The sequence below is a fragment of the Tribolium madens genome, unplaced genomic scaffold, assembly GCF_015345945.1.
Source record: "Tribolium madens isolate multiple individuals breed KSU strain unplaced genomic scaffold, Tmad_KSU_1.1 Scaffold_1;HRSCAF=32;Tcas5.2_LG8, whole genome shotgun sequence".
Taxonomy (NCBI): domain Eukaryota; kingdom Metazoa; phylum Arthropoda; class Insecta; order Coleoptera; family Tenebrionidae; genus Tribolium; species Tribolium madens.
The window spans coordinates 9,932,432-9,956,245 of record NW_025400984.1 but is presented as its reverse complement, the minus strand read 5'-3'; the positions used below and the strand labels follow the sequence as shown (position 1 = coordinate 9,956,245).

General features: G+C 31.6%; 4 protein-coding genes across 6 annotated transcripts in view; 1 reads left to right on the top strand and 3 right to left on the bottom strand.

The window, feature by feature from the left end:
• Window positions 1-5,019, bottom strand: part of LOC123016331 (protein bowel-like) — a 17,488-nt gene extending 12,469 nt beyond the window's left edge. The window contains exon 1 of the mRNA XM_044416664.1: window positions 4,704-5,019. The gene's annotated coding sequence lies outside the window, so the exon portion shown is untranslated. The remainder of the gene's footprint in view (window positions 1-4,703) is intronic.
• Window positions 5,020-7,574: 2,555 nt separating this feature from the next.
• On the bottom strand, window positions 7,575-8,822 carry LOC123003974 (radial spoke head 1 homolog). The gene is made up of 2 exons (XM_044397064.1): window positions 8,184-8,822; window positions 7,575-8,131 (listed from the first exon to the last, which is right to left on the bottom strand). Exons 1-2 carry the CDS (start codon window positions 8,542-8,544, stop codon window positions 7,638-7,640), a joined length of 855 nt encoding a protein of 284 aa, XP_044252999.1. The 5' UTR covers window positions 8,545-8,822; the 3' UTR covers window positions 7,575-7,637.
• A 67-nt stretch (window positions 8,823-8,889) lies between these two features.
• On the top strand, window positions 8,890-11,554 carry LOC123003973 (general vesicular transport factor p115). Its single transcript, XM_044397063.1, has 3 exons — window positions 8,890-9,112; window positions 9,166-11,372; window positions 11,428-11,554. The coding sequence occupies exons 1-3, from the start codon at window positions 9,035-9,037 to the stop codon at window positions 11,501-11,503; spliced, it is 2,361 nt and encodes a 786-aa protein (XP_044252998.1). The 5' UTR covers window positions 8,890-9,034; the 3' UTR covers window positions 11,504-11,554.
• A 2,119-nt stretch (window positions 11,555-13,673) lies between these two features.
• LOC123016400 (integrin beta-nu-like) lies at window positions 13,674-21,120 on the bottom strand. 3 transcript variants are annotated; one of them, XM_044416770.1, is made up of 8 exons: window positions 21,043-21,120; window positions 20,660-20,966; window positions 19,293-19,476; window positions 18,695-19,246; window positions 18,088-18,497; window positions 16,903-17,060; window positions 14,967-15,059; window positions 13,674-14,919 (listed from the first exon to the last, which is right to left on the bottom strand). In XM_044416770.1, the coding sequence occupies exons 2-8, from the start codon at window positions 20,825-20,827 to the stop codon at window positions 14,157-14,159; spliced, it is 2,328 nt and encodes a 775-aa protein (XP_044272705.1). In that variant the 5' UTR covers window positions 20,828-20,966; window positions 21,043-21,120; the 3' UTR covers window positions 13,674-14,156. The 3 variants fall into 3 exon arrangements, with proteins under 3 accessions (XP_044272705.1, XP_044272704.1, XP_044272706.1); XM_044416769.1 differs by having other exon boundaries at window positions 21,023-21,088; XM_044416771.1 differs by lacking the exons at window positions 20,660-20,966; window positions 21,043-21,120 and having other exon boundaries at window positions 19,297-19,397.
• Window positions 21,121-23,814: the final 2,694 nt, after the last annotated feature.

The following is a 23,814-nucleotide window of genomic DNA, read 5'->3' as shown; positions in this document are numbered from 1 at the left end:
AACAAGGTTAAAAATGACAATTTACTTTTGCCTTTTTCACTACTTTACATTTTTCAGCTTGAAACACAATTATTTCACAAAATTTCATTAAAAAGAGTCGAAAAATCAACAAATTTGGTCAAAAATAGTGTAGTTTTTGCCTTTTCTAAGTGTTTAAACACGTTTTAAAGATAAAATCAAAAAAATTCATTTAAACAGACTTAAATTTCACAAAATTTAATCAAAATTGATAATATTTTTTAGCTTGTTTTGCTCGATTACTTCGTTTTAGAACCAGAGGCTCATTTATTACGCAAAATCTTGTCTAAAAATGCCTAAAAATCACAAATAAAAATTGAAATTGACTTTATTTTGTTTACTTCGCTAGATTTCGTTTAGTTTTTGAGCAAAATTAAGCCGAAAAAACACAAAATTTAAACTGAAATGCTTTTAGACACGTTTTTATTCTAAAATCTCAAGTTTTTTGCAAGATTTCGAAAAAACAAACCAAAAAATAAACTAAACTAAAAAAAAACTAACTAAAAAAAAATAAAAAGTCAAAAATCATATTATTCTTGCATTACGTTTTTTTTTTGTCTGGAAACGCAAAAACAAGCTGAAAAAAACACAGGATTAAGTCGAAAATAATGTCATTTTTGCGTTTTCGTGCGTTTTGCTCGAAAATGCCTAAAAATCACAAACAAAAATTAATTGACATTATTTTATTTATTTAATAAGTAATCAAAATAGGTGCTTTAATAGACTAATACATTTTAATTTTTGATGTTGGTATCGTCCCAAACAAGTTAAAATAAACAAGGTTATTTTTTTAGGTTGGTACAACGCTATCAAGTTATATAGAGTGTTCCAGTTTAACTTTTTTAATTATTTGAACTAAAAATTCAACAAAAAAAAAACAAATACAATTACAAAATTATAAAAAAGATTACAATACTCTTTAATATCAAAAACAATATCAAAAAACTGTCTAGTGTCACTAAACATAAATGTTTCGTTTTGACTACTTTAATACGAGTGGGGAATTTGGTTTTGGGGGTTGGCAGCGGTTTTGAAAAAACTTGTACGCCCACCCCGTGTTCTCCGCCAAGGCCACACCAGTGCCTACTTCTATTGACTCAAGAGGGACTATTTACTTTACTATTATACCTCACTGTTGACTTTCACGTTCCGAGAAGTCAAAGAAGAGTTTTTTCGTTTGTTTATCTTGGAAATATCTTCGATTTTTCGACTAGAAAAGGGGAATTAAACCGATGCAAAGCAATCAAGTCATCGGTTTACTTTATCCCAGATTTAATTTATTGTGTGCATGCAGCTATAATTATCCACCTCACAGCTTGATAATTAGTTTAGAAAAAAGCAATTAAGGTGAGTTCACACGATTAACGTTACAAACCCTTCAAATCATGAATTTAATTACGTCTTGCGGTTGCAAGCAGAAATGTAAAAATAAAAATAGATTCGCAGAAGCAAGCGCGGAATTTCCACTTTTTCACGATTATTTCTATTTGTGGTTTCAAATTTCATTTAAAAACCGATTTAAATTTTTGCAAAGGTCACAACCTCGTGTCATCAAGTGGGCGTCGAAATTTCTAAACTCCTGTTAAAATATTCAATTATTCTAATTCGACAAATCATTATTATCCTCCGGTAGCCGAATTCGAACACGAATGCACTTTAATAAAAATGATAATGAAACGAGAAGAAATTTATCATTTCCGGGTCCTGAAACGCTGTTTATTGCCACACGATTCGAATGGCGATTTCAACACCTAAAAACGTTACGAAATCGTTACAAATAAAAGGTGAGGAGATAAAATAGATGGACGAATTTGGTTATGACCTTATTACAAACAAACAAAAAAGGCTTTGAGAAAATAGTTGGAGGAATTCACTCAAGCTTGGAGTATAATTACAGGTGTTCGTGTGTGAGCATTAATGCACTTCTTATCCCGAACTAACATTAATAACGCATTCCTGAGATAACTTCAAAGGAAATTAAAAAGAAATCATTCGTTTTAACTGCAAGAGCGCTGAATTAGTGCCATTTCGTTTTGCGAGTTTGGTATTTGGCAACCTGCGTATCAAACTTAAATTAATAGGATTTTGATGGGCAATTGGCTTTGGTTTTAAAAAATTAAAATCAATTAACTCAGTGTTGCCAAATCCATTTGAAAATGGCAACATCGCAATTTTGAATTTTATTGAAGTTTAAAAGTGCTTTAATAAGCTAGTAATATTTCACTTTTCAAAGTTAGTAATTAGCGTCTATAATCATAATTAGATAAATTTAAAAATATGGATTCAATTATTTCATCATTTGTCAGTATTCCCAACCACAGGAAAAAAATTACCTAAATTAATACATTTCAGAAAAATAGTTAGATTTTTTTGTTCAGTGTGCAATCCTGTTTATTATAAAAATACGTATTTATGTGTATCTTGTCTATTGAGTGTTTTAATGTGACTAGGGTAGTTTACTTCTAAGATTGGTAGTAACTATTTTTAAATTGTAAAGTTACTAAACAACAAGTTATGTTTGTTTCTGGTTTCTACATTAAACTATATTCGCTTATTTCATCGTTTATCAATGTTACCAACCACAGGAAAAAAATACCTAAATCAACATATTTCAGAGAAAACGTTGTTTATTTTTTTTTGTTTAGTTTGCAATTCTTTTTATTACTAACTAAGCCAATTATCAAAAAAATCTTAACTGACACACCCTGTTTGTATGAAGAACTAATGTGACACTATAAAACTGTTAGTACCAACGTTGAAATTGTAAAGTTACTAAGCAACAAATTATATTTGTTTGTGGTTTCTACATTACACTACAAATTCGCTTATTTTATCATTTGTCAGCATTGCCAACCAAAAGAAGAAAATTACCTAAATTAATACATCTCAGAAACTAGTTTTTATTTATTTTTGTTACTAACCTAGCCAATTATCAAAAAATCTTAACTGGCACACCCTGTATTTATCTTGTCTACTGCTTTAATGTGACTAAGATAGTTTACATTTTAAGATTGGTAGTAACTATTTTTAAATTGTAAAGTTACTAAACAACAAATTATGTTTGTTTCTAGTTTCTACATTAAACTATAAATTCGCTTATTTCATCGTTTCTCAGTATTACCAACCACGAGAAGAAAATTGCCTATTAATACATCTTAGAAAATTAGTTCTTTATTTTTTGTTCAGTTTGCAATTCTGTTTATTGTTAACTGAGGCAATGATCAAAGAATCTTAACTGAGACACCCTGTGCCAATTGAGTGCTTTAATGTGATTAGGGTAGTTGACATTCTAAGGTTGGTAGTACTAACATGTAAATTGTAAAGTTACTAAGCAACAAACAAATGTTTCTACAGTACATTAACTACAAATTTGCTCATTTGTCAGTATTGCGAACCAAAAGAAGAAAATTAGCAAAATTAATACATCACAGAAACTAGTTTTTATTTATTTTTGTTCAGTTGGCAATTCTTTTTATTACTAATTAGGCCAATTATCAAATAATCTTAACTGGCACACCCCGTATTTATGTGTATCTTGTGAAACATTAATTGTCTTTAATGTGACTAGGGTGGTTTACATTCTAAGATTGGCATTACCTATTTTACTAAGCAACAATTGTTTGTCTCTAGTTTCTACATTAAATTAACAACGAATTCGTCAGTATTGCCCAACTGCAAGAAAAAAAATTACCTAAATTAATACATTTCAAAAAACTAGTTCTTTGTTTGCAATCCTAGTTATTAGTAAAAAATCAATTGAGTGCTTTAATGTGATTAGAGTAGATGAAATTTTAAGGATGGTAGTACCAACTTTTAAACTGTACAAAGTTACTAAGCAACAAATTATGCTTATTTCTTGTTTCAACATTAGACTAACTACGAAACAAGTAATTATTTTATTATCTCGTTTATTTGATAATTTTGTAACTGAAAAGTCGTTAATACAAGCCACAATTTTTTTATTTGTTGGCGTTTATTGCCTAGAACCGAGTAAAGTACATACTTGGAAAAAACATAAAGTGGTTGTATAGATATAGCTTTTTAATAGTGAAAAAAACAAGTAACTTGAGTAAAAATTTTAAAGTGAAAGTCCCTGAAAACCGCCAATTGCTACTGTAGTCAAAATTCGGTTATAATAAGCGGTTACGTTGGCTACCTGCAAAAATTATGTTAAAATTGTGGTTTTGAAACAATAAATTGTTGAAATGTTGAAAGGTGAACACCCTTTCGCTCATTGTCCGCGACTTTTTCACAATCGAATTAAATCGTGAACGCCTCTGGCGCCAAAATTTAGATCAATAAACCGAAAAAAAATCAAACTTTTCCATCACATATAACAAAGTAGCCACAAACCGCCCAATGGTAGCACGTAAATATGTAAATCAATTCAAGTATCAAGTGACACATGACATATTGTTAACTACCATTGACTTTCCCACAAGCATGACCCCGCAAAAACTTGAATTAATTCAAAAATTCAAGTGAGCTATGAAATAAAGAGCGCGCAATAACAAGATGGCGACGCGGTGCTGCACGTGGCAACAATGCACCATAGCCTACTTAACCGCGATAAGAAACAAATATTATAATTCGACTAAGCCACCACTTTTATGGTCTTTAAACACACAGATTAAGGATTAGGTAATTCAAGGGGGGGGGGCACAATTTTTTTTTTGAAAGCTTACCAAAATTTGATTGTTCCCAAAGTCAATAAATCACATATTTCACTTGTCCGTGTCAAAAATTGGTCACTTTTTCCCACTGAACAATGTCACATTTTCCACAGGTGGTTCACACAAAAGGTGCAGGTAGTCGCCTGTGTCTGCCTCTGATCTCGACTGAGTCGGCTTTGGTCCGGTTCACCTGCTGGAAGGGGGCTCCACGGTAGTAGAAGACCTCGCCACTACGGCAGCGGTGGCGCATTCAACTGTTCGATGTTCGGCCGCCGTTGATGGGCCCCCCTTACTCCCCCTAGTACCGGCCTGTAGGCGGCTTGGGTAATAATGGGGCACTTTGGTCGAAATTGTTGCGCACTGATACATCGCTCAAAATAAATCAAGCTTCTTATCATTCTTATCAACTACTGCAAAAATAATTAAAAAATACAAACTATAATAAAAATTTCGTGTTTGTGACCAAAAAATTTTTTTAATGATTTGTGAAATTTAGGCCAGAAACTAACTGTATTCCTGAATATATTTTCGAAAACATCTTAATTTTAATATTAATAACTAGAACACAATATCTTGATTAGAACATGGGAAGGGAGTGGTAAAACTTATTTACGACCAAAGTCATTATTTGAACTTATTTTTTGCTTGCGGTAAGTTTTCAACATAAAATATAAATCAAGCAACAGTAATAACATCCAAATAAAAAATAATAATAAAATACAGTGCCGGCAAAAGTATTGTCGCTAAAATTATGCCATTACTTGTGCAGTCTACTGTACAATAAAAAATAAAAAATAGGTATAAGTACAGTTTACATACAGATTACATACATTTTCAAATATACATACGTAGTTTTTATATCACAAAAATCTTTAAATTTTTAAATTTTTATTTTAATTTTAGCTTTCAATAATTAAAAAATATATATATAAATTAGTTAAAACAATAGCAACAAAAGTACACTCTGCAACGAAAGTAATGTCGCAAAATACACTCGACCTTTAAATATACAGAGTGAACAAAAAGTATGGAACATAACATCTCTTTAAATCATTTGTTTCCAAAAAATAATAATTTATAAAAATTAAAGTTATATAAAAAATGTTATCGCGTTTTGAGAATCAAATTTTATTTTGTTTTTGAGTTTGGCGATTTTTTTAAGTTGAAAAGTTTTTCGTTAAAATTCGAAAAAAATGTTAGTTAGTAAACTGTAAAAAAGAAGTTTTATAGTGAGTTGTCATTAAAAAAAAAAAATAAAAATCTTGCAAAATGTAGAAACAAAAAATTTATGCTTGACATTTTTATAGTATATTTAAAAAAATATTTTTTTATCTATTTGTCACAATTAAATTAATTAATTTTTAGAGACACAAACTGCAATAATTGATTATTAAATCATCCAAATGAGTACTTTAATATAGACTAGAGAAAATTATTTTTTAGAGTGGTAGCACTTCAGCACTTAAATACTCGTAGATTAAAAGTTAATCAGTAACATAATTCATTTAATTAGTGAAAAAAACGCAAAACATTTGAGTTAAATTTTTGCTTGCGGTAAGTTTTCCACATAAAATATAAATCAAGCAACAATAATAACATCCAAATAAAAAATAAGTACAGTTGCCGGCAAAACTAATGTCGCTAAAATTATGACATTACTTGTGCAGTCTACTGTACAATAGAAAATTAAAAATAGATACAAGTAGGTACTGTTTACGTCAAAATTTAAATTTACGTCAAAAAATTAAATGTCTAGATTACATACATTTTCAAATATACCTACGTAATTTAGCTTTATATTTTTAACATTTTATTTTACTTTTTCATTTTGATTCCAGCTTTCAATAATTTAAAATATTTATTTTTTATGAAAAAAAAAGTACATGAAACACTAGTAACAAAAGTACACTCTGCAACAAAAGTAATGTTGCAAAATACACTTGACTTTTAAATAGTATGGAACCAAACATTTCTTTAATCATTTGCTTCCAAAAATAATAATTCATAAAAATTAAAGTTGTATAAAAGATGTAATCGCGTTTTGAGAATGAAATTTTATTTTGCTTTTGAGTTTCGCGATTTTTTTTTTTAAATTGACAACTTATATGAAAAGTTTTTCGTTAAAATTCGAAAAAAATGTAGATAGTTGTAACCTTTGTAAAAAAGAAGTTTTATAGTGAGTAGGTATACTTAAAAAATTATTTTTTTATCTATTTATAATTGATTTTTAGAGAGACGAACTGCAATTATTAAATCATCCAAATGAATACTGTAATATACACTAGAGAAATTTATTTTTTTTAGATTGGTACCACTTCAGCACTCAAATACTCGTAGATTAGAAGTTAATCAGTAACATAATTTACTTAATTAGTAAAAACGCAAAACAGTTGAGCTAGTTTAGTTACGACATTGTTTTTGCTTGCGACTGTACACAAAAAAATTGTGCAGCGTGCGCCATAAACAATGTCGCAAATTTTTTCATTGTTTTTTTTATTATTTTCGCACTAGATCACAACTCGGCCATTTTTTCCACATTTCATCACTTTGTTAAAGTGGCCAATTAGTAAAATCGAACTCTAATTTAAATTTTCGATTTATTATTATTGGCAGGTGAATTGTTGTTAATTTCAACCATCTGTTATTTCCTAATACTAGTCCAGCTTGAAACTGTTGATTTTTTTTTCACTCAAACAGATGGAAAATTGTAGAGTAAAAACAAATAGTGTAATAAATTAGCTACTTTATAAAATAAATAAATTAGTGATGATTAACTGCAATTCCTGAAATTATAATTAGTTTGAAGCCAATATTTCAGACTTAGTCTGACTGAAAGTCAAACACGAGCTTCTAATTATATTCAAATTTATCACAAAATCTTTATTTTTTAAATTCGAATCGCCCACGACCCCAGGTGTCCCGATACCAATCACAAATAAATTTTAATTAATTTTCTCCACTGAAATTTGAAGCATAAAAAATGCAACTTGGCGGGCAAGTATTCTTCGATTCTTCATCGAAATGTTGCTTCAACAAATCATGATTAATCTTCTTCGGTTTCTTCCTCTCTTCGAGAATTTTCGCACTTGTGTAGTACTCCTTGAACCACGTTTTTTCTTCATCGGTGAGACTCGAAACACCCAAAGTTGACAATTTCTCCAAGACAATTTTTCTCAATTCTGTGCTTTTTTGATAGTTTTTGAACCAATCAGAGTCTTCAAAGTCGATATCAGACTTGGTTTTGGTACTTTTAGCGAAAACTTGTCTCTCTAGTTCTTTCAAATCAGGTTTTTCTTCTTCTGTTATTTCTTCTTCTTCTTCCTCTTCATTTTTGATTGTTGTTTCTTTGATTAAGGGCCGCCCTTTGCCCCTCTCTGGGTCCAATTCTTGCGAAAAAATGTGCTCTTGGTAGAGCAACGTATGTTCTACACCTGCATCACCTTAATTACAATTAAATTAATTCAATTAGTAATTTAAAAATTGAAAAATTACCAAACCAAAGATGTCCTTTGTAGTCAATAAAAATCACATTACCTGAAGGTTTATTATTCAAAAAATCGCAACATAATCGACCCCCTCTATGAAACGTGTAAGTCCCCGGACCGTTGTATTTATACTTTTTGATTTTTCCATCATAACTGTCGTTATTTTTAAAAATAATTTGCAAATTTTCATCTTCATTTAATTTGTCGTCTTTCCAATTTCCTTCATAGTGTTGATTATCATGCGTCTCGTAAATACCACGACCTTGTCTCCATGCTATACCACTCACATGAGCACAAAATTGACCCGAATATTTGTCCCGATTTGGAAAAATAAACTCGCGTTCACCCTCCTGAAACCCTTTATTCATATTCCCGCCAAAATTCGCGACATTTAACTGACAGTTTGATCAAGAGAACCATCTCTCAGCCGGCGTCCCAAGCGAAAAATTACAGGTCGCTGTAACTTTTACCCAACCAAGCTTTTTCAAGCAATACTATTAATTATTAAAATTAACCACTTCTTAACTAAATGGCCCAAAAGATGTTGTATTTTAGTAAATCAATTAAATATTTACTAAATTAACAAATTAAATGACACTGACTTGAGCAAAAAATTACAGGTCACTGTAAATTTAAACCCATCAAGTTTTTTTAATCACAAATATTAATTACTTAATTGACTATTTCCTAACTAAATGACCCTTAATAATGTCGTTTTTTTTTGTAAATTTATCAATTATTGATTAAATTAACAAATTAAAGTGTCCTCTTTTGTGGCTTTCATTAACGACGATTTATTGACATTTCAATTGTGTCGAAATGTCAAAAATTCCAAACAATTCGTTTTAATTTCCTGAAATGGAGTATTTCCGGAGCGGTTTGAAGTCAGTCCTGGGGGCCCCGACCCCTGGCACCCAACCCACCGGTGCCGAGACCGTAAGTACCCCCAAAAGCCCCACCAGCTGTCTTCACCCTAACCCCACTTTTAGGTCGAACGACTTGTAAGTCGCGTCAGCACATCAACACTATTGGAGGACCGTCGCGACGCATGTCGCGCCCTCAAAGCCCTCTCGCGGAAGTACCGCCTCGAAGTGGGGGCCCAAGGCATGGACGTCCTGAGACAAGTCCTCGAATTGGACCGCTCCGATTGTGAAATCATCGGTTATTGCCTCGACACTTTATGTAATATCACCTCGAAGGAGGTGTTTGAAGAGGAGAGTGAAACAAATCTAAATATAAAAGTCAACGTGGGGGAACAATTCACGGAAATGTTTATCAAAAATAGCGAAAATGTGACTCTGGTTTTGAGTTTCTTGGAGGAGTATGATTTTAGGGTCAGATGGCCGGCGGTTAAACTCCTAACGTCGCTTTTGGCGAGTAAACCGAAAGAAATCCAAGATGTGATTCTAGTAAGCCCCATGGGGGTGTCAAAACTGATGGATTTGTTGGTGGAGAGTCGGGAGGTGATCAGGAATGATGCCCTCCTACTTTTGATCAACTTGACAAAGTCTAATGCTAATATCCAGAAAATTGTGGCATTTGAAAATGCCTTTGATCGGCTATTTGACGTTATTAGAGAAGAGGGTTTCACTGATGGGGGCATTGTGGTTGAAGATTGCATGCTACTCATGCTCAACCTCCTCAAAAATAACACTAGTAACATCAATTTTTTCAAAGAAGGATCATATATACAGAAGTTAGCCCCGATGTTCATCCTCCCCGATAATTTAGAAGAAGTCGGATGGAGCCCCCAGAAAGTCTCAAACATGCATTGTGTCCTACAACTAGTCCGGACTTTAGTCTCGCCTACTAATCCAGTCCAGATTGTGACTTCGTGTCAAAAAACTATGAGAAATGTGAATTTACTCGAGGCCTTGTGTAGTATCCTAATGGCAAGTGGGGTCCCAGCCGACATTCTAACTGAGACTATAAACACAGTGGGGGAAGTCATACGAGGCAATTTGACCAATCAGGAGTACTTTGCAAGTGTGATGGCACCCTCGAACCCCCCAAGACCGGCAATAGTAGTCTTACTCATGTCAATGGTCAACGAGAAACAACCCTTTACATTACGCTGCGCTGTCTTGTATTGTTTCCAATGTTTCCTATTCAAAAACGAGATTGGTCAGGAGCAAGTGGTTTCAACCCTCCTTCCTAGTTCCACTAACTCGAGTCTAACCACCGGCCAACTTCTTTGTGGCGGGTTATTCAACACCGAGTCGCTTAGTAGTTGGTTCAGTGCGGTGGCTCTGAGTCACACCCTTATTGAAAATCCTGCTCAAAAAGAGCAACTCTTGAGAGTCCTCCTTGCTACTAATCTTGGCTCACAACCAGTGAGTCTCCTACACCAATGCGCTGTTTTCCTTCAACAAACCACCAAACTCCAGGCTAAGATCGGTATTTTGATGTTGGTAGCAATGTGGATGAGTTATTGTCCCCAAGCCGTTCAAGTCTTCCTTGGCGTGCCAGGGGCAATGGCATTTCTCACAGCACAGACAAGCGCCAGCGAGTTTGATAACAATGAGGAGATCCTTCAAGGTCTATGTGCATTTTTGATGGGTCTTTGTGTGGCGTTCAATGATAACACAGTCCAAAACTACTCGAAAGAGAATTTGTCGCAATTGATTGAGAAGCGAGTCGGGATTGAGACTTATTGTACGAAATTGGGGGAGATTTCGAGACATGAAAACTACGCCAAAGCGGCGAAACAGCCCCAAATCCGGGCCAAACATTCCAGTGAACTGTTACTAGAGTTCGAGTTTTGTAAACTGTTCAAGGCTCTTGAGCCGGTTATTATCAAAGCGTTGGGGGTACAAAGAGACTTGTCGAATGGTATGTCCGAGTTGAGTTTGAGTGAACACGAAAATGCCTTACTTCTACAATACAAAGAATTGATCAGGGACCAAGATAAGAAGTTGCAGGAAGTTAATAAAAGTCTGAGTAACTTGCAACGGGAGAATCAGGATTTGAAGGGACAAATCGAGGAGTTGCGTCAAACGAATTCACAACTTCAGGACCAAAATACAGTGCTTAAAGCACAGATGCAGTTGTCGGATCCGAGTAATGAAAGGATTAAGCAACTTGAAAGTGAGTTGGTTGAGAAAGATGCAGAATTGGAGAGGTTGAGGAAGGATCAAGATGATTTGTTGGAGTTGTTGACGGATCAAGACACTAAATTGAATGCTTTTAAAAATAGGTGAGTGTTGAGTGAAAGTTTGGGGTTTGAATAATAAGTTTGGTTTCTTTTTTAGGTTAAAAGAGTTGGGGGAAACTGTTGAAGATGGGGATTCCGAGGATAACTCGGTTGGCTCTGATAACGATGCGTAGTTTTAAGATGCAATTATTTATTGATTAATAAAAGTCTACAGTTTTTAAGTATTTTAATTAAAAAACATGTCACAAAAACACAAATTAATTTTTGATAAACCACGCAAACTCCCTCTTGTCCTGTATCACATTTTTAGTAACAAGTTCATTTATGCAAATTTTCAAGTTGAAAAAATGGTGTATAATTGATTGCCTATCCCAACGATATAAAATTTAAATGAAAAATTAGGCTTACTCACAATAATAATCGCCACAAAATTTTATTCAAAAATATGCCAAAAACGCTGTATTTTTGCTTTTTTCGAGTGTTTAAAGACGTTTTTGAGATAAAAACAAAAAATTTCGTGAAAAATTAGAAAACTAAATCAAAATCGGGGCAAAATCTTATCCAAATATGTCTAAAAAATTTCACAAAAATAAATTGAAATTGATGTTATTTCATTAATTTCGCTAGGTTTTTAAGCAAAAATAAGCCAAGAAAACAAATCGAAAATGCATTGAAGCGCGGTTTTTTCTAAAAATCGGATTTTGCGGCGAAAATTCGTTAAAACAAATCAATAAATCAACAAATAAAGTCGAAAATAACGTTGTTTTTGTATATTTCGAGTGTTTTAACACGTTTTTTTAGCGGGAAACGCAATTACAGACATGACATGAAATTACCACCTAGGATTTGAACTTTTAGGAAAATTACGTTGTTTCTAACTAGAATTTTCAGAAGTAATTTTGAATGCCTAGGGTTGGTTACCCCTTGTTTTTGACGTTTGACGTTTTCTGTCAACCTGCCGTCAAAGATCAAGGTGACAGGTGACTTAACATAAATTTTGACGCTAGTCACGATATCTTTTGTTTGTCACCAGAAACCAACCTAACTAAATTTATGGCAACCTATTCACGAATATCCCTAAATCCTAGGGAGTAATTTCTAATTGATACGACAATATTTCCAATACTGTGTTAAAAGTCACAAAAATTATTTAATTTTTGCCTTTTTATGCAGATTTTTAAGCTGAAAACTCTGTTTTTTCGACATACCTTGGCAAAAATTAATCAACTATTATAAAAAAGATTATCTTATATTTTTGGACTTTAACCATTCAGTTTATGTAAAAAACGTAAATTTTTGCAAATATTGAAAAATAATCTTGTAATTAATCTGGTAAAAATAGGTGTAAATTTGGCAGCTTTTCCTCTCTAAACTTGTGAATTTAATATTTTTCAAATGACAACACTGTTTGAAATTAAGGTGTCAAATACGACTTACAGTTCGGGAGTTATCGACGAATATCAACTCCAGGTGTACTCAAAAAAAATTCAAAAAAAGTCTAAAAAAACTAATACATAGTGTCCAAATACAAAAATTATAAAACATTTATTAAAATATCCCAAAATCTAAATTTGTGAAAATTTATTTAGAAAATGATAGAACTATGTTATGTTAAATAAAAAAACGTAGAAAAACGTACATACTGTTGTTTACGTGTAAACTACTACTACTACTACTACTACTACATTAGTACCATTAAATTGAAAGTGAGGTTACTATCTAAGGGCCTTGCATTTTTTTAGTTTTTAAGTAGACACTAGCGGACATGGAATTTGGACGATTTGTCATTCGACTGACATAAAAATGTAAAACGGACCTTAGGCTACTAACCTCACTTTCACAATTTGAAAGTTGTAGTTGAAATTTATTTTTGGCGTCGATTTTCCGAAACAATAATGCCAGCAATACTGTTTTTATATAAGTTCAGTAAATTATTTTGATTTATTGTCATTTTTTCTCTATCAGAATAAAAATTAAAAAAAAACAAAAGTGAGGTTAGTTGACTAAAGCCCGAATTACATTTTTATGTCAAATCTACGGATACCTAAACACGATGTTAAACAAAACGTCCCCGTTCTCGATAGTTCCGTTAGTGAGGCCCAGATAGCGCAGTTGTTCCTTTCCCGTTTATATAGCAAAACACAAATAAAAAACCTAAACGGTTGAAGATAGAAATATGGTCTCGCGGACTTTTTTGTAGGAAATTTAATTCTCTACAACTTTGTTCCCTACACTTTTTTTGTATTTTCAACCGTATTCAAAAATATCGAATAAAAATAAATTTGCGTTCTGTCTAATATTTTTGAGAACGCTGCGAGTACGGTTAGAGATACAAAAAAACTGTAAGAAACAAAATTGTAGAGAATGAAATTTGCTACAAAAAAGTCCCCGACACTATATTTCTATCTTCAACGGTTCAGGTTTAAATTGCTTTAAAGTGTTCCTCTGGCACTGAATCAATAAAAATGTGGCTTGAGCGGCTTTGAACGTCTTTGAGGCCTAAACCTTTAAAAATAGAGGAATGGTCTCGCGGACTTTTTACTAGAAAATTTCATTCTCTACAACTTTCTTTCTTACATTTTTCTTGTATCTTTAACCGTATTCGCAGCATTTTGAAAAACATGTAAATTTTTTTTTCCCATATTTCTCATGGTTCGTTTTTCACAGCTTATTAACGATGCAAATTTTACTCTGCTACTTTTTCTCGGTCCAAAAAATCGAGCAATTTTGTATCTCGTTTCGTCTCCTAGTTTGTAGTTCTCCGTAGTCAAATCGAAGAACAAATCGTTGAAAATTCCATGTCCAACGGTGTACAAAAAACCCCACTTACTCACTTTTTCCATGAAACTCTACTCTTTGCATTGGATTGTTATACGTGACAAGAGGAGATTTGTACAGAGGATTCTCATTGGTGCGATTCCTCTTCTGGTTTTCGATAAATTGGGCAAACTCTCTCTTGTCCTGTATTACATTTTTAGTCTTCCAAATCAAAATAACAAGGAACCCTAGTAACAAAAGGGGCCCTATGATAAGTGCAGCATAGACACCAGCCGCCATTGGTTTGTAACACTTTGGTGTCATTTCCCTAATCCTCACAAAATCACCCTTTATATTTTGTATTTTGTAATTAATTTCACAAATTTCGCCATTACTCGTCCTAAATCTCGTAAAACAGTTGCGTTCCTCTTCTGGAATATCCCCAACTGACTCAACCACAATAATTTTACCATTTTTAGTGACATTTCTCTCACGTGACTCAACAATTGAGTTGTAGTCATCGCACAGTTGGCTACACTTGTCACAAATCTGGCAAAAACGCCCCGAATAGTCCTTCTCGCAGTTGCAACTGTTGCATTTGCAATCCCCATTATCGCTGCAGATTGTATCAGAGTAGGTGCAACCTTCTTTTGATTCGAAACAACTGCAATCGTGACCGCTGTATTGATTATCGCACTCGCATGTCCCGTTATTCACACATTCGCCATGCCCACTACAAATTTGGCGGTTTTTGTCAATGGGGCATTTGTATTGGCATATTGAACCGGTGTAGGGGACGTAACACTTGCATTTTTTGCAAATACAGTCGCCCCTAAAAATCAAAAATTATTAGGGTTTGAGAAAAAAGGGATGGCTTACAGTCCGGAACAAGTAATGGTAATTTTACCGTTGGGGCCCAAACGGCAATCCTGGTGGTCGTTTTCGCAACGGTCGGAGCAAGACGGTCCGGTCCTGGTTTACGGGAAAAATTGTTGTTATTAATAATTATTTTTTAAAAATGTAATATTGTAAATTTTTGCAAAAACTTGTCAAATTTTCTCAAAACTAAGTCGAAAAATCACCAAATTATTTACGAAATTCCATCCAACAACGTCGATGAGTTTCTAAATTGGGTCAAAAATTTTATTATTTTTGCCTTTTTCAGGCCGTTTCAGTACGTTTTTTTTTAGAGAGAAAGGGAACTTTTTTCCAAAATTTTGTTAAAAACAAACAGGAAATTTGACACTGTATCATAGGGCGGTGACCTAGACAACAACAAAAATGTTTAAAAAAATCTATAAAAATTTCGATGTTATGAAAGTTAAAATTTTCCCCTTTGACTCCATTTATTTCTGTTGAAAAAACAATTTTCTAGTAAAGGTCAAATGTCAAAATAAATATCAAAATTTTTCAACAGAGAATTTTTAAAACATTCTTTCCATGTTTCTGGTATCTAACCTTACTTGAAATTTTTCTCTGGGGCGCAAGTTTTGAAACATCTGTATATAAAAACTAACAAGTCTCTACATTATTTAATGCTGCCAACTTAATTTCAAGGTGATAGGCCACTTTGTTACGTTAAACCATGGGTTATTACGATTAAGAGACAAGTTAATTCTGGTTAATTCTGTAATTGTTTTAATGTGAATAGGCGGAAAATCTAGTTTGTCCCTTTACTAAATAATTGTAAAAAAACATATACAAGATGATCAATATCATTAAATAGAGATAAAAATGTCAATTATTTTTTAACAGATAGAATTTTTTAAACATTTTTTTCAGTACTCTGGGGGACTACCCAATTCTTGTCTTTCAAGGAGGTGCGCGACTTTTCGGACAGCCTGTATTTGTAAAAACGAAGTTTTTTTAAACTGGCTAAAAAAATTCTAAATTAGATTGAAATTGATATTATTTTCACTTATTTCGTTCGATTTAGTTTGTTTTTAAACCAGAGATTCATTTATTTTGCAAGATCTTGACATAACATGCCTTAACGTTACAAAAATAAATCAAAATTGATATTATTTCAAAAAAAAATGGCAATAAATAACCCGAAAATACAACTTGGTCGAAAATTGTGTTACTTTACCTTTTACAAGCATTTTTTTAACTAAAATCTCACTTTGTGCAAGATTTTGTGTTATTCTTGTCTTTTTTTGAAGTGTTTTATCATATTTCTCAATTGTAAATATTTCGCAAGGAAATTGAGGAATTTTATTTTTAAATTTTTAAAGTGTTTTATCACGTTTTTATAATATAAACAATTTGTAATATAAAATTGACTAAAAAATTACGAAGTTGATATTATTTTAACTTGTTTCGTTCGATTTACATCATTTCTGAACTGGAAATACATTTAATTTTCAAGACTTTGTCAAAACATGATTAAAAATTAAAAAAATAAACGGAAATTGACATTATTTAGTTTGTTTCACTCGATTTAGATGTTTTTTTATCGAAATTTTCTCAAAAAAATAACCCAAAAAAACACTGATGTAACTTAGCTTTTTTTCAAGCACGTTTTTGAATTAAAATCTTAGTTTTGAGCGAAATTTGACATTACTTTTTCAAAGGTTTTAACTTCAGTTTAAATATTTCGTTTATAACAAGCCAAAAATTCAACTAAATTGTATTACTTTGCTTTTTCTAAATGTTTCACCAGGTTTTTTTATATAAATGCAAAACATTTTCGAAAAATTTTGTTTAAACTAGCCGAAAAATTACTTACAAAATGAAAATTATTAATTAATTTATTTTCCAATTTTTTTTTTTTTCATCGCAAAAATAAATTGAAATTGATGTTGAGACTCCTTACCAGCCATCGTCACAAGAGCATTTATTACAATCCCAAAATCCATGTTTGCAGTTAATTCCAGTGTTTGTGGCATCTGGACAATCACACATACATCCCACAAAATTCACGTTAATAGCAATTTTCTCATAAATGTTGTTTTCTTCCACGTAAATGGTTCTCTACAAGAGAAAAAAAAACAATTAAAGTAATTAAAATGCTTGTAATTTTGAATCAGAGCATCCCTTGACGGAAGAGTGGCTTATATTTACAAAAAATTTATTAAACATTTTTTAATTTGGTAATTATTTTTGGAAAGAGAACACGAGAGCTAAGACATAAATAAAAAAAGAGAGTTAAGCGATAGATGCGAAAAAACGAACAATTAGCGTTGACCTTTATTAAAGTCCAGATCCAAGGTTCATAATTTTTTCAGGTCTAGGTTTATTGTCATTCACTTTTCGTCACAACCTGGTATGTTTTTAAATATTTCCCTGCGTATTTTTTTTTCAAAAAAACAAGACAATTTTTTTCTTTAATAAAAAAGTTGTAAATTTATGTAATCTGTATAATTTGTTTTAAACATAGAAATTACTAAATAAGCAAAAAAAGTCGTAAAAAAATTATAAAAAATCATTGGTTAAAATCTACTAAAACAGTTTCAACTAAAATCTTGAAATTTCAAAGAGACTCAGAACTCAGTAAAAACTACTTCTTATAATAATTTTTTTGATCGATAGGTTATTAAAATACACAACCAATTTGATTTTTAATTTAAAAATGGATCAAATAAAGTATCCTTAAAAAAAAATTTTTTCCGAATCAATTCCCCCAAAAAAAAAAAACAATTAAAAAAATTAAAACGCGTAAACCAAGCAGCTTTTGAAAATCAGATTTTTCAACGAAATCTAAAAACAAGCTTGAAGGAACTAAAAAATAATTTCGTGGTTATTTGAGTTTTCTGGAAAATGTTTATTTCTTAAGTTACTTTTTTTGTGGTTACTGAAATTTAGTACTTTTTGATTTTTTTAAATCTGATTGCTTCAATTAAAAATTACAGCTTGTTTAATTTTTTAATAGTTAAAATAGAAGCCCACTCCACGCAATCACTATTAAATCTCATTTTCTTTGAATAAAACGACAAAAAATTAATCATTCTCAAATATCGAGAGTGAAAGCTTCTCGACTTCCTCAAACTGAAAATCTTACCGGATTATTATCACGAGGACACTCCTTCAGTATAAGTTGCAACTTGAAACTCATCTCCTTCCCAATCCTTGCATTTGAACACATCGAACTCTTCACCCAATTCCCATCATTTTCACAATCGGCAAAAAAATCAACTTGAAGTTCTTCACTTTCAGAAGTATTAACAAACAAATTAACAAGTCGGGCAAAAGCATAGTAACCGTCTTTCACCACATTTAAGACATTAGTCGAGTCATTTTCCAATTGCCCAACGAAAAACGTACTATTGAGCATTTGGGACATTTGTTGGTAGTAATGGTAGGCATCTGGGGTCGCAGCCGCTATGATGACGTTGGTTTTCTCAGCTTTCAACTTGTGGTAAATCTCTTCCAAGGAAGGGTAATCGTAGCGGATTTTCGAGTTGTAATTGCCTTCAATAATAATAAAAAAATTATAAAATATGGTTTAAAGAAACCACGATGCAAGTGAGACTTTTTTTCTTGCACGAATGAGCAAGAATATAAATGCTACACGGTCAGCTGATGCGAGCCATGGGCTGTAATGCGACATGCGATAGACGGATAAAACATTGGCGATGGAAAAAAAGTGTCACTTTAAAAATAATTGCCTTCAGAGTTGATTAGACACGTTTCAGTGTTGATTTTTTTCACGTGTCCTACAAGAAGACCATCCCCTGCGAGGTGCATAAGCCCATCAGTGGCAACCACGACCAACTTTCGGGATTTTTCCATCCAATGAAATTTCTCGCCGCACACTAGAATTTGCATTAGGGCGTCCATACCGCCCTCATAGTGGTCATTATTGGCCGAAAGACTACTACTGCTCACCACATTGATAAATTCTTCAATGTTATCAGTGAAGTTTAATTTGTGTTTGAAGAGGTATCCTTGTTCACATATTTCAAAATCGATTTTGCAGGGATTTTTGTAATCTTCAGGAGATGTCATATAGAAGGGCATTTCCGGCTTGTCGATATATGAGCCGAAGGCAATTTGGTGATTTTTAGTCAAAGTTTCTAACAATGTTGTCAAGTTGCTACCTAAGGTTTTGACAATGTTTAAAGTCCCTGCCATACTTATCGTGAGGTCCATCAAGTAGTACAGATCGAGAGGGTAGTTTTCGGCTGGTTTATAACGAAGGGTTAAATTGACTGGTTTTCCTGTAAAACTCGTGATTTTGGGTAAATTACCGAAAATGTTACTAACCGACTCGCAAAGTGGCATTGAAGTTCGTGGGGATTAGTTGAACGGCTGTGTCAACATCGTTGTTTGAAACGCTCCGAAATTCAACTTTGTTGCTTTCGATTTTAATGTCGGAGTTATTTATTAGATATTTTGGGTTGCAAGTTGTTGAATTGCTTCTTTTGAAACATCGAGGGCCTTGGAAATCCTAAAAATGTACTAGTAGAAGACGAAGAAGAAGAACAATAAGCTAGTTCTTCAAAAATTATTATTGATATTGTTTAAAAAAACTAGTTATGAGAGTGCAAAAAGTTTTTTTGCTACAGGCTATTAAAAGAGGAAACAAGGAAGCTGTATCCTAAATTCAATGTTATTTGTGGCTTTTATTGGCAAAATTTTTGTACTTTTACTAAATAATTATAAATAAACATATACAAGATCATCAATATCATTAAATAGACATAAAAAATGTCAAATGTCAAAAAATTAATACCAAAAGTTTTTGAAAGATAAAATTTTTTAAATATTTTTATTCAATCTTCTATGTTAAAATGAAATTTTATCGTCTAGATAATAAAAAATACATCCATTGTTGTTAGTTGCTAACGATCTTTGACATTATAGATTTCATTGTTGAATTTTACTTTGACATTTATCGACCAAATTGATTACAAAATTCGTGAGGATTGAATAAAATTTTATATTGTACACGACGATATTTTTTTTACTTTTTATTTACGCTTATATAAGCTTTTTTCCTCTTTCCAAAAATGTTTCAAAAAGTTGGGGGTGATTTTTAAAATTTTAAAGTAAGGGTGGTTAGTGACTAGGGTATGAAACGTAAAACGTATTTTATGTTGGTTTTGAACTTTCCCATCGCAACCCAAATTGACACATTTTTTATTTAACTTAAATTGAGTTGAATCAAAGGCTAATAGGACTAAGAATTTCAATAATTAAACCACCCCTAAGTAAAAAACAAATTGACAAAAAAAATTTCTTTGACATTTAGATAAGCTAATTTTTTCTCTTTCCGATAACGTTTTAAAAAGTAGGGGGGGGGGGGCATTTAAAATTTTGAAGTAGGGGTTACGGTATTTAATCCAATGCAGTTTATCATTGAGTAAATACCAATGATAAAAGTTATTGACATTTGCTCGATATAAAAATATAGGTATATGTATTATTATATACATACCCTATAATTAGTTAGGTGTATTGAATATCGCTAGTTTTAGTTAATTAGAAGTCACAATTTATCAAGTGCGCGTAGCCACGCCCACCTGGTATCTATCTGATCTAATAATTTCCGCGTCAAAATTATTTTAAATTAAAAATTTACTTCTGCATTGTCGAAAATGTTTAATAGAAAATGAAATAAAATTCGTTACCTTTTCGTAGCAAAAGACACAACAAGGATGCTCCCGAATGCAATTCGAACAGTCTGTTTGTGCCTCACATTCTGCTTTACTTTCGCCACATTTATCTTGCCCTTTAACAAATATGCAAAAACAGACCATAACAATAATTGTAAACTTTATAAATGGTGTCATGCTCATTTTACGATGCTTTTTTATATGAAAAAAATTTTACACAAAATATCTCTCTCTTATATTTCTCGCTTTATAGATAACAGATAGATAACGTGCTCCACTGCAGACTAATACACATTTAATTTAAATTTCCCGCGTATTCTCACTAAAAGAATTAACCAGAATTAAAATCGTGTCATTTTTACAATTCTATCAAATTACCTTTAGTTTTTTTACATTACCTTTAAATTACCTTTTGGAGGATGAATAATAACTTGTGTAGCTCCGGTCTCCAATTGAATTATAAAAATGACAATTTTAATCAGAACAAAGTACAATAAGATGCTTGTTATACAGGCTGTCATATACAGGGTGTCAGAACTCGCGCCCCAGAGAAAAATTTCAAGTAAGACAAGATACTAAGAAAAAATGTTTAAAAAATTCTATCTGTCACTCCAAATGTGTAAATAATAATCAATAAGAGTTTTGTGAACTGTAAAATAGATGAAATTATAAAGATTTAAAAAATTCGATACGGTAGCAGCATTGAACAAATATCCGAGCGCCTCAGAACAAAATTATTACATATTTTTAAAAAATCAAAAAATAGGAAAAACAAATGTGTCAACAGTCAACAAAATTAGAAAAAACATTTTTTTGATGATCTAATAACTAGGATAACGTTTCACATAGACGGAATTTGGGTATTTGAATAGCCATATCGTCATTTTTGTATCATATAAAATATATTTTATTGAAGGATGAAAGCGGCTTTTTTTTACAACACTCTATGTATCAGAAGTTGCAGTGGTAATGTTAGCTTGTTTAAAAACAAAGAAATGTTATTAGTCGCAAATAAGTTGATTTACAATTTATTTTGCATTTTTTCATTACTTAGTACTTAGAAAACTCTTTCATTAGTGACACTAGTGCAACATTTTTTCATGGCCAACTGCAAACAAAAATCAAAGATAATTTTTGCTAAAAATGTATCATAATAATCTGTTACAAATATATATTTTTAGATAAGAAAAAAACAAGCTTTTAAAAAATGACATAGCCATCTATGATTCCCATTTAAAAAAATACAAGTTTATTTTATTACGGCTAAACAAACAACTGAAAAAAATTGTTAACTACATTATTAAATTCTACGTAAAAAAGTGCCTCTATAATGTCTTCATTTCAAATCTATGTCTTCTATAATAACGAAGATATGAATTTTTTTAGATTTCGCTAAAATGTCAATTTTTGTCTATAAGTCGAAAACGAAAGACGATAGCGGGATTCGGTTTTAACCAATATTATTTTCTCAAAAAATGAGCCCCAGAATGTATCACTCGTCATATACAGGGTGTCTGAACTCGCGCCTGAGAGAAACATGGAAACAATGTTTAAAAAATTCTATCTGTCAAAAAACTTTTACATTTATTTTTTGACATTTGACATTTTTGTATGTTTATTTAATGATAATGATGATCTTATATATGTTTTCTGTTATAATTATTTAGTACAGGTACAAAAATTTGCCAATAAAAACCACAACTAACACTAATCAAAGTAACAATTTAGCTTCCTTATTTTCGTTTTCTAATAGCATGTAGCAGAAAAAACTTAAAAAATAGTCAAAGTGCGAAATTTAAACTCTCATAACTTCGAAATTTTTATAGATAGAATTTTTTTAACATTTTTTCCATGTTCCTGGCATTGTATCTTACATGGCATTTTTCTTAAGGGCGCACCCTGTATAAATGAATTTTTGAGTCAAGAATGCAGTGTATTATTTAGAAGTAGATTATGTGTTTTTTAAACTCATTAACTTTTTCCTTATGAGAATGCCATTGTCTTTTGTTGTTTGCAAAGCAAGAGTAATCACAGTGAAGTCAAGTCGCACCTTAGTAATTTAAGAGTCATAAAATGCAATAAAATTTTCAAAATTAAACATAACCTTTTCAAGAACACGGTAAAAAATTCAAAACAACGGCTATTTTACTTATAAATCAATTAAAAAAGACAAAGAGAAAGTTGTGATTGCGAGAGACGACACATGATGCACAAGAAAAAAAAATTTTCGGATTTGTAGTAGTTTAATTATGACGCATTTTTTTAAATGTTTTTGTTGTTTTCTAATAATTACAACACATATTGTTAAAAATAAGCCATTGTTGCATGTTTACAAAGGATTAACATAAAAGTAATTAGCAATTTTTCAACTGCAATGTCAAATCCATAATAATCATTAAATAAATAATTACTTTTTAGAACAACTCATACTTAGGTGTATTTGCATTTTACCTAATAAAGTACTTAATGAAGAATCATTTAAATATTTGAGGATGCATTTCGCAGTTTTTAGTGTTGAAATCGGCAAACAACAAGATTATTGTTTTTAGATTAGCAAATTCAAATAGACAGTCATTGAAATATTTTTTCACCACATCAGCTGTCAAATAGATGCGTTGTAGGATTTATAATTCCAATCACTGCAGCAGTAATTGGCGATTTTTCATTAATGAAATACTGAAATTGGAAGTAATTATACAGTGGGTGAAAGGATTTTGTCTGGAAAAATCTTCAATGAAATACATACAAAAATAAGGAAATGTAAACAAAATCATAATTTTTACAGATTGCCTTTTCATGTCGTGAATAAATTTGTGTAGGTAATCAATTGTAATTTTCTGAATTACCTTCAACACTCACAATAAATGTATGATACGGTAATCATAAAAAAATGTAAACACAAAAACAAATTAGTTCGTTTCTAGGGGATAGTAGAGGTGTCAATGACCGACAACTGAACTAATTCAACAAAAATAAAATATAAACACTTGAGAAAAGCATACAAAAAAAAGAAAAAAGTGAAAAACAATAAATAGGGTGTTCCATTTAATTTTTTTAAGTCATTGAGCTTTTAACAAACGCCTTCATTTTTTTATCTTTGCAAATGCAACACACTAAAAAAATGTTACAACCTTATAGCTTGTACCTTCTTCTTTGTGGTAGTAAAAAAA

Excerpts from the sequence above, each read along its gene's own strand:
- LOC123003974 (XM_044397064.1), bottom strand. The coding sequence starts at position 8,544 with ATGAATAAAGGGTTTCAGGAGGGTGAACGCGAGTTTATTTTTCCAAAT. Across the intron at positions 8,132-8,183 it reads CAAAGGACATCTTTGGTTTG|GTGATGCAGGTGTAGAACAT; the intron begins GTAATTTTTCAA and ends ATTGTAATTAAG.
- LOC123003973 (XM_044397063.1), top strand. The coding sequence starts at position 9,035 with ATGGAGTATTTCCGGAGCGGTTTGAAGTCAGTCCTGGGGGCCCCGACC. Across the intron at positions 9,113-9,165 it reads AACCCACCGGTGCCGAGACC|GTCGAACGACTTGTAAGTCG; the intron begins GTAAGTACCCCC and ends CCCCACTTTTAG. Across the intron at positions 11,373-11,427 it reads TTGAATGCTTTTAAAAATAG|GTTAAAAGAGTTGGGGGAAA; the intron begins GTGAGTGTTGAG and ends TTTCTTTTTTAG.
- LOC123016400 (XM_044416770.1), bottom strand. The coding sequence starts at position 20,827 with ATGAGCATGACACCATTTATAAAGTTTACAATTATTGTTATGGTCTGT. Across the intron at positions 17,061-18,087 it reads GTCCTCGTGATAATAATCCG|AGAACCATTTACGTGGAAGA; the intron begins GTAAGATTTTCA and ends TTTCTCTTGTAG. Across the intron at positions 15,060-16,902 it reads TGCTCTTGTGACGATGGCTG|GACCGGACCGTCTTGCTCCG; the intron begins GTAAGGAGTCTC and ends CCCGTAAACCAG.